The following is an 8,941-nucleotide window of genomic DNA, read 5'->3' as shown; positions in this document are numbered from 1 at the left end:
TTCGGACGTTGTGTTCAACGAGTCGGCTATGAACCCATCAGTCGAAAAACCAATCGAAGTCCGAAGGGTAACATTCTCCGATGTGCCGACCCTTCAAGAAGGCCCCGCTCTCAACACACGGTCAGCTTCACGGGTAGCTGAACCTTATACTACCGACTCGGACAACTCTGACTCGGCACAGCCGAATGATTCGGTTTCGGACCATCCGACCTCGATACCCGATGCGACCAGTCCAATCATACCTCGACGATCCGAGAGACTGTCGCAACCTCCGGAGAGGTATTCTCCTGGAATTTTCTTCACCGACGCCGGCGAACCGACGTCTTACGAAGAAGCATCGACATCCGTCGATTCAGCCACCTGGCATCTGGCGATGGAGTCGGAAATGCACTCCATTCGGGCAAACAAGACTTGGGATCTGGTCGAATTACCTAGGAACCGACGTGCTCTTCCTTGCAAGTGGGTTTATCGACTAAAAGAGACGTCTGATTCGACCACCCCAAAGTACAAGGCCAGATTAGTTGCGAAGGGCTTCCGACAAGAATATGGCGTCGACTTCGACGAGATTTTTTCACCAGTGGTGAAAATGACAACCCTTCGTTTCCTACTCGGCGTAGTGGCAGCCGACAACTTGGAGCTGATTCAGCTAGATGTCAAAACAGCCTTCCTCCATGGTGATCTCGAGGAGGAAATTTATATGGAGCAGCCAAAAGGCTTCGTGGCAACCGGCCAAGAACATCTAGTCTGCCGACTCAGGAAGAGTCTATACGGCCTCAAACAGGCACCGCGACAATGGTACAAGAAGTTCGACGACTTCATCCAATCGATCGGCTTCTCCAAAAGCGATGAGGACCATTGTCTCTTCACCAACACAGCTCAAGATGGATCACCCATCTTCCTCATCATTTACGTGGACGACATGCTAATTTCTGGACGCCACGCGGGCGAACTTGCCGATCTCGTTCGGCAACTGCGGTTGAAGTTTGCCATGAAGGACCTCGGTCCGGCACGACACATCCTTGGCATGAAGATTAGTCGGCATCGCAATACACGACATCTTTTTTTGTCTCAGACCGACTATATCGGACGTGTCTTGGAACGCTTCAACATGCAATCAGCCAAATCTGCTTCAACCCCACTCCCTATGAATCTTCGGCTCTCTCAGCGAGACTGCCCGACATCCGGTTCGGAGGGGGAAGATATGAAGTCGGTACCGTATGCACCGGCAGTCGGCTCCCTTATGTACCTGATGGTCGCGACACGGCCTGACATCTCTCATGCCGTAGGAGTCGTTAGCAGATTTATGCACAATCCTGGCCGATCGCATTGGAACGCAGTCAAGCATGTGTTCAGATATCTGGCTGGCACAAAAGATCATGGCATTCTTTTCGGTCCGAACCGAACCTCAGGCGTAGTCGGTTACACCGACTCGGACTTCGCCGGCTGTATAGACAGTCGGAAATCAACAACCGGATACTGCTTCAAATTCGGCAATGGAGCAATCTCGTGGAAGTCGAAACTTCAGGAGTGCACAGCGACCTCAACGACCGAAGCAGAATATGTAGCTACGTCCGACGCAGCAAAAGAAGCTTTGTGGCTCGGTCGGCTGGCGCACACGTTTCGACAAGTCGACCATGACTCGGCTCCAGTTGTCTACAGCGACAGTCAAGGTGCTGTTGCCTTGTCGAAAAATCCGGTTCACCACAACGCCTCCAAACATATCGACGTTCGATATCACTTCGTTCGGGACTGCGTCATTTCAGGGAAAATCGGTCTAGAGAAAATATCCACAACCGACAATGTCGCAGATGGAATGACCAAGTGTCTTTCGGCAGACCGCTTTCGGTCTCTTCGGCATCAGATGGGCGTAACGACAAACCAGTCCGGTTAGAGCCGGACACAGAGCAGGATGGTTCCCGACAACCGACGTCAGTTCCTTAATGATCGGCTTCAACTGTTCCGACCCGACCAGCTCGGTCTTCTGCCTTCGGACCCTGCCGACTCGAACAAAGCTGATATGTCCGAGAACCTAAGTCTATACCTGTAATCTTAGATAACCCATGTATACGCCCATTACGGGGGAGTGTCGAATACCTGTGTATAATGGACGTATTCACACCATCCCGTTTTGGCCATTTATGTAATTAGCATAAAGGGCAGTTGCCCTAAGTCGGTCACTATATATAGTGACCTTGTAACCTCTTTGTGAGGTTGGTTGTTGTATTGTTGCTTTATGAAATAAGAAACTCTTTTGTGTCTCTCTCTCTCTCTCTCTCTCTCTCTCTGTGCAACGACCTACATTCTGTCATACACAGGGAATAAACAGGAAACGAGTGCTTCTTGATCTTCCGCACAGACGACATTGCTTCCAACAACCACTACTCTCTACACATTAACTATGTGTCATAGAATCATATTCTATGAAACATAACAAATGAGTTACATATTCCCCATGACTATGAATCTTCACATTCCCCAAGAGAGAGAGTGGCTGTTGTAGTTAGTTAATGAAGAGAGAGGGTAACTATATATATAAAGCACCCTCCTCATACTTCATATTAAGTCAGTTGTGACTCCTTGTTATGCTACATTTTGAAAATCTTATTCTACTTGTGAAATATTGTTACAACCGTTACAATTACATAAAAGAAAATAGTAGAATATTTAAATAAATCTTGGAAGCACAAACGTTTCATCTCATGAACGTTTGGGCTCCCAATAAGTTTCTATTTAAAGAAGTAGGTGTGATTTTGAAAAGGGGGGGGGGGGGTTCCCAATGGGGAAGGACCAAGTCATTAGTTAGTAATTCGCACTTACCTTTTTTATTTCTATTGAATACAAAGAGTGTTCTCTCTCATTTTGTGCCATTGGTTTAATACTTGGTATCAAAGCAAGATAAGGATTGGCAAGCCATTCCAGCAAGAAGAGATTGAAGAAGTGGCACACGACACCACGAGAGGAGTCAAGGTAACCACAAAGATAGTAGACTATTTTTTTTTTTCTCTCTCTTTTATCTAACCAATGGCGGGAAGAAGGCGAAGAAGAGGGATCAACTTGGGAGAGCTAGGGAACGAAGGAGACACTCCATTAGGGGAGATAGCCCTAGATCGAGGAGACCAAGAGGCCACCGAATTAGAGAATGGAAGGTTCAATATGGAAGATCAAAGATGGGAGAGAGAAGAAGAGGAATCGGGGCCGCAAGGGAGAAGGCCCACGGAAGGAGGACCAGGGCGTTTGGAGGAGATGGTGCAGAGGCTGGAAGTCGGGAATGCCGAGAACCGCCGCCACAACTTGGGATCATTTAAACCTATCAAACCAAAAATGTACATGGGGGAGAGGAACTCGGTGGTACTTACAAGATGGATAAGAGAAACCGAACTATTCCTCGTCCAAAGTCAAGTAGAACCCGACTTGTGGGTGATGGTCTCCGCGTGTTTTTTGGATGGACCAGCACAAAATTGGTACATGTCGGGGGAAAGCGTGTTTGAGTTCACGCCTTGGACAGAGTTTAAGCGGGAATTGCGTCATTATTTCATACCACAAAATGAACATCTCCGCATCATGGATGAATGGAGGATGTTGAGACAAGGGGAAGGGCAACTCACCATGTACATTGAGAGGTATCGCCAAGTGACATTGCAGCTGCCGCATCTTCATCAAATAACCAAACTCCACGGGTTCCTAGTTGGATTGAAGCCTCGGATCAGGATAGAGGTAGAAAAGATGAACCCTCAAACTTGTGAGGAAGCCATGAGGGTGGCAGAGAGGATAGGAGACATAGAAGGGAGCTCCCGACCTTTCCACAACAATCTAGGAAGTACATCCAACAATCGTGGGTGGACGACTACCACTAGTTCGATAGGAAGAGGAACAACACGAGGGGATCCAATTAGATCGAGCTGGACAAATAGCGGGGGAGGAGGAGGACAGCCGGGGAGTCCCATTTCTACTTCAACACAACGAACCCCACTAATTAGAAGAGGCTGTTTTGAGTGTGGAGGCCCTCACTTGGCATCCAATTGTCCAAAAAAGAAGCAACTCACGGTGCGGGTAGCCACCTCACAACTCGAGTTAACAGAGCTCGAGGAAGGTTCCGAGCAAGACATACAAGCAATAGCAGCGCAATATGAGGAAGAAGATGAAGAAGTCGTTGTACGTGCAGGAGCCGCCACCACCTGGCCTACCTGTCTCACAGTCAAACTCAATAACACAAGTAATCTCTTTCTCAACGTAAAAATTAATGGGCATAGTTGTGAGGCAATGGTAGACAACGGTGCAACACACAACTTCATAACACCTGAATGCGCGAAGAAGTGGGGATTAAAATTGCAACCTTTAACCAACCTCTCTGTGAGTTTTGTACAGGGATACACTAATAAGTGTTCATTAGCAGCCAATGTCTTGATTGAAGCGGGAGAATGGAAGGGGCGAACACCTTTTCTAGCGGTTGACATGGATGCGTGCGAGGTGATCTTAGGGCTAGAATGGGTGGATAAGTACGTCATCAACCAATTCGGGAAAAAGGTAGATAAGGTGTTACTAGATAATGAAGATGGGAAGGGAGGCATCATTGTAAACATGCATAGGAGAAATGCAAAGGCAAAGGCGACAACCGTGACCGCAAAACTTTGCACGGGAAAGGTGGCAAATCGAGTCTTAAAGAAGGGCGGCCAACTCTTTCTTTGCACGGCCCTGCAAGCATCAACAACAGTGAGGAAGGAAGGACTAAGGGCAGAAAATATGAAGGAAATATTAGAGCAATACAAGGATGTCTTAACAACGGAGCTACCCAAAACTCTTCCGCCACAAAGGTCAATCGATCATAAAATCCCAACCATTCCCGGAAGCATACCACCTGTAAAAGCTCCTTACCGAATGAATGCTACTCAATTAGCAGAGCTAAAACAACAATTACAAGAATTAGAAGCATGTGGGTTCATCAGACCAAGCCAATCACCTTACGGTGTCGCGAAGATTCGCGCGTGCGTGTGCTACTCGAGCGACTCACACCGTAGCCGAAAATCGTCACGACAACGGTGCGCCCGTCATTTTTGTGGCAAAGAAGGATGGGACATTGCGCATGTGCATGGATTACAGGTCTCTCAACAAAATCACCATAAAAAATAAATACCCATTACCTTTGATTTCCGACCTCTTGGATCAACTACAAGGAGCCCGTTATTTCTCTCGCATAGATCTCAGATCAGGGTATCATCAAATCTGCGTAGCTACGGAGGATATTGAGAAGACAGCATTTAGGACGAGATATGGCAGTTTTGAATGGCTGGTGATGAGTTTCGGTTTGACAGGAGCACCCGGAACATTCTGTAGGCTCGGAAATGAAATTTTTAGGGATTATTTGGATAAATTTTTGATAATTTACATTGATGATTTGTTAATTTTCAGTAAGACTTTTGAGGAACATAAACAACATGTCACCAATGTGCTGCAACGATTACGGGAGCATCAGTTATACGCAAAACCTGAGAAGTGTGAGTTCGCTATGGAGGAGCTTGAATTCTTAGGATTTCGAATAGGAAGAGAAGGGCTCAAGATGGATCCGGCCAAGGTAAAAGCAGTTCAAGATTGGCCACGACCCACCAAAGTCCTCGAAGTGCAGCAATTCATAGGCTTCGTCCAGTATGTGAGAAGATTTATTAAAAACTTCAGTCAAATCGCAACCCCACTGACGAATCTCATCAAAGGCTCACAAACATTCTGTTGGTCTTAACGTGAACAACATGCCTTCGATCAATTGAAGAAGGCAGTGTGTGTGCAACCGGTTCTTCAACTCCCGGACTTTTCAAAACCATTTGAAATTCACACTGATGCTTCTGATTTTGCTTATGGGGCTGTGCTTATGCAGGATGGTCATCCGATTGCCTATGAGTCAAAAAAGTTTTCAGCGATAGAAAGTCGGTGGCCCACACACGAGAAGGAAATGTTGGCAATAGTTTATGCACTTCGGAAGTGGCGGCACTACGTACAAGATAAATTTACACGAGTAGTGACCGACAACATCTCCTTGCAATATTTTCTGACACAACCACGACTTTCAGCAAAACAAATGAGATGGCAAGATATGTTAGCAGAATTTGATTTGGAGATTGTACATAAAAAAGGCAAGTTACATACATTACCTGATGCATTAAGTCGATTGCCACGCATCCTCCATATTTCTGTCATCTCGGCTCAAGGATGGATAGATGAAGTACGACAAGCACAAACAGAGGATGCAGAGATGCGCGAATTAGTAACCAAAGTCATGAATGGGAGCATAACTCATGGAATGTACAAGTTGCAGGACGGCTTATTGTGGAGTGATGATAAAATAGTAATCCCGAATAATATATCACTAAAGGCAAAGATACTAAGGGAATTACATGATTGCCACATGGCCGGGCATGGGGGACAAAAGCGCACATTAAAAGCTGTTAAAAAGTTCTTCGTGTGGCCAAGAATGGAACATGAGATCATTGACTATATACGTTCATGCCAGGTATGTCAAGCCGTGAAAGCTAGGCGAGGAAAAGCGCTCGGACTACTGCAACAGATGCCGGTACCATCCCGTCCATGGGATGTAATAAGCATGGATTTTATAATTGATTTACCCTCATCCAAGGGGTTTTGCATCCTTATGGTCATTGTGGATTTTTTTTCTAAACAAGCTCACTTCGTGCCAGCAAAGCCACCTCTAACAGCGCAACATGTAGCACACTTGTTTTTTAAACATGTTTTTAAGTATCACGGGCTGCCAGAAATCATAGTATCAGATAGGGATCCAAGGTTCACTAGTGGATTTTGGCAAGAATTGTTTCGGATTCTAGGCACACAGCTCTGTATGTCATCATCCGCACATCCGCAAACAGACGGGCAAACTGAGCGACTCAATCAAGGCATCGAGGACTACATTCGATGTTATGTCAAAGCGGATCAGACGGACTGGGTGGAACACATCGACATGCTCGAATTTTGTTACAATGCTGCAATCCATTCATCAACGGGATTCTCTCCATTCGAGCTCGCCACAGGTAAAGAAGTCCTCACACCGATTGCTTTATTGCATACAAATAAGAAGACACAAGTAGAGGAATTGGATGTGTCTCGTTTTTTGGAGGAGTGGAAGGACCGGATGCAAGCAGCACAAGAGCATCTCATAAAAACAAAGTCACAGATGATCAATCGTGTCTATAAGAAACGGGAACACGTGGAGTTTTACCCAGGGGATTTAGTACTTGTCAATTCGGCTAGTTGGCCGTTACTTCAGGGCCTCACGCCAAAGTTAACCATAGGTTCTATGGACCATACAAGGTGGTCAAACAACTCAATAATGTATCCTACAAATTACAACTTCCGGAGGCTTCCAAGATACATGATGTTTTTCATGTTAGCCTGCTAAAACGTTTCCACCCAGATGAAACATGGGGGCGCGAGGCAACTATTAGATGTGAACCTGAAGCACTTTTGAAGACACAGGTTCGTAGAGGGAGAAGACGCTACTTCATCAAGTGGCGAGGGAAACCATTATCCGAAGCATCGTGGGTAACTGAAGAAGCGTTGCTACAAGCAGGGTTTGAATGGCTACTTGAGCCTCTACAACAACCAGAGCCCTGACCTAGGAACCTTTATGCAATAGTTTCGAGGTCGAAACTCTCTCGACTAGCGGGAGAGTGTTACAACCGTTACAATTACATAAAAGAAAATAGTAGAATATTTAAATAAATCTTGGAAGCACAAACGTTTCATCTCATGAACGTTTGGGCTCCCAATAAGTTTCTATTTAAAGAAGTAGTTGTGATTTTGAAAAGGGGGGGGGGTTCCCAATGGGGAAGGACCAAGTCATTAGTTAGTAATTCACACTTACCTTTTTTATTTCTATTGAATACAAAGAGTGTTCTCTCTCTGGCTGTTGTAGTTAGTTAATGAAGAGAGAGGGTAACTATATATATAAAGCACCCTCCTCATACTTCATATTAAGTCAGTTGTGACTCCTTGTTATGCTACATTTTGAAAATCTTATTCTACTTGTGAAATATACACCTTGAGTATTCTATTTTCTCTCCTCTCTTTTCCTCTCACACATATACGCGCATAACGCACATCTATTCCGCTGCACAAGAATCACCATCGATTCTTTACATGCACTCAGGGTGGCCATTGGACAACTTAGGATAACATCTCACCAACTTGAGATTGAGAATGATCATAGTAATGGAGTTCCTAGAGAGGAAAGGTTACGCCAGTCACCCTCTCTCTTGATGGAGTACAAATGCAACAAACAACCAAACGTCCTCGGATGTCGAGCTTCAAAGAAACTTGACGTGGAGTAGAAACAATTAAGAAGATAAGGGAACGTGAGCTACACTGCCTAACAGTTATGGTTGCAATATCTTCTACATTGGGACCACAGACCACCTCCACATCGAAACCCTTTAACCTCCCACTTCTTTTCGAGAGACTTGGATAGAAATGAAACTAGGCCTAGTATAAAGTCATTTCCTTATAGAACATGTTTTTGTTTTGCTTGAACGCTTTAGCTTAAGTACTATTTTACTTTATTTTATTTTAATTTTTGCTTTCGATGAATGGGTAAATACCCCATTTTTATTGTAAACCAATTGTCTCATGGGCCAATTTTGGTCTTAGAATACGTTTATATATATTTCTTTCTTTCTTTCTAACTACTACATTGACCTTATTTCCTCTCTTTGAACACCAGACAATAACAATAATTATAGTACCATACAACCCACCAACCTTTCCGCAAGCTTTTACACTCCAAAGTTCATGTCACCCTTCTTCCATGAATTTGCCACTGAGCTCCACACTAGAGTGCCTTGAGCTCTTTTCAACATGTGGCATATCACATTTTTCCCTCCCAACTCAAGAATGGACATGTTGCAAGACCACTAGAGGGACAATCAATGAATCATGCCAATTG

The 8,941-nt window shown here is 45.0% G+C and overlaps 1 protein-coding gene across 1 annotated transcript; it reads left to right on the top strand.

Moving 5' to 3' along the window:
- Positions 1 to 3,021: 3,021 nt before the first annotated feature.
- Positions 3,022 to 7,614, top strand: LOC147852710 (uncharacterized). Its single transcript, XM_087333280.1, has 4 exons — positions 3,022 to 4,934; positions 5,407 to 5,569; positions 5,867 to 7,292; positions 7,415 to 7,614. The coding sequence occupies exons 1-4, from the start codon at positions 3,022 to 3,024 to the stop codon at positions 7,612 to 7,614; spliced, it is 3,702 nt and encodes a 1,233-aa protein (XP_087189406.1).
- The last annotated feature ends 1,327 nt before the right edge of the window (positions 7,615 to 8,941 follow it).

The sequence above is a fragment of the Azolla caroliniana genome, unplaced genomic scaffold, assembly GCF_043228905.1.
Source record: "Azolla caroliniana isolate FFs.n. ecotype wild unplaced genomic scaffold, voAzoCaro1.0.p SCAF_17, whole genome shotgun sequence".
Lineage (NCBI taxonomy): Eukaryota > Viridiplantae > Streptophyta > Polypodiopsida > Salviniales > Salviniaceae > Azolla > Azolla caroliniana.
The sequence above is the reverse complement of the archived record's forward strand: the minus strand, read 5'-3'. Positions and strand labels throughout refer to the sequence as shown.

What these genes read in the sequence shown, in the direction of transcription:
- LOC147852710 (XM_087333280.1), top strand. Translation starts at nt 3,022, where the DNA reads ATGGCGGGAAGAAGGCGAAGAAGAGGGATCAACTTGGGAGAGCTAGGG. An exon ending in TCAAGATGGATCCGGCCAAG is followed by an intron (nt 5,570 to 5,866) that starts GTAAAAGCAGTT and finishes GTGCTTATGCAG; the next exon opens with GATGGTCATCCGATTGCCTA. An exon ending in CACGCCAAAGTTAACCATAG is followed by an intron (nt 7,293 to 7,414) that starts GTTCTATGGACC and finishes GTTTCCACCCAG; the next exon opens with ATGAAACATGGGGGCGCGAG.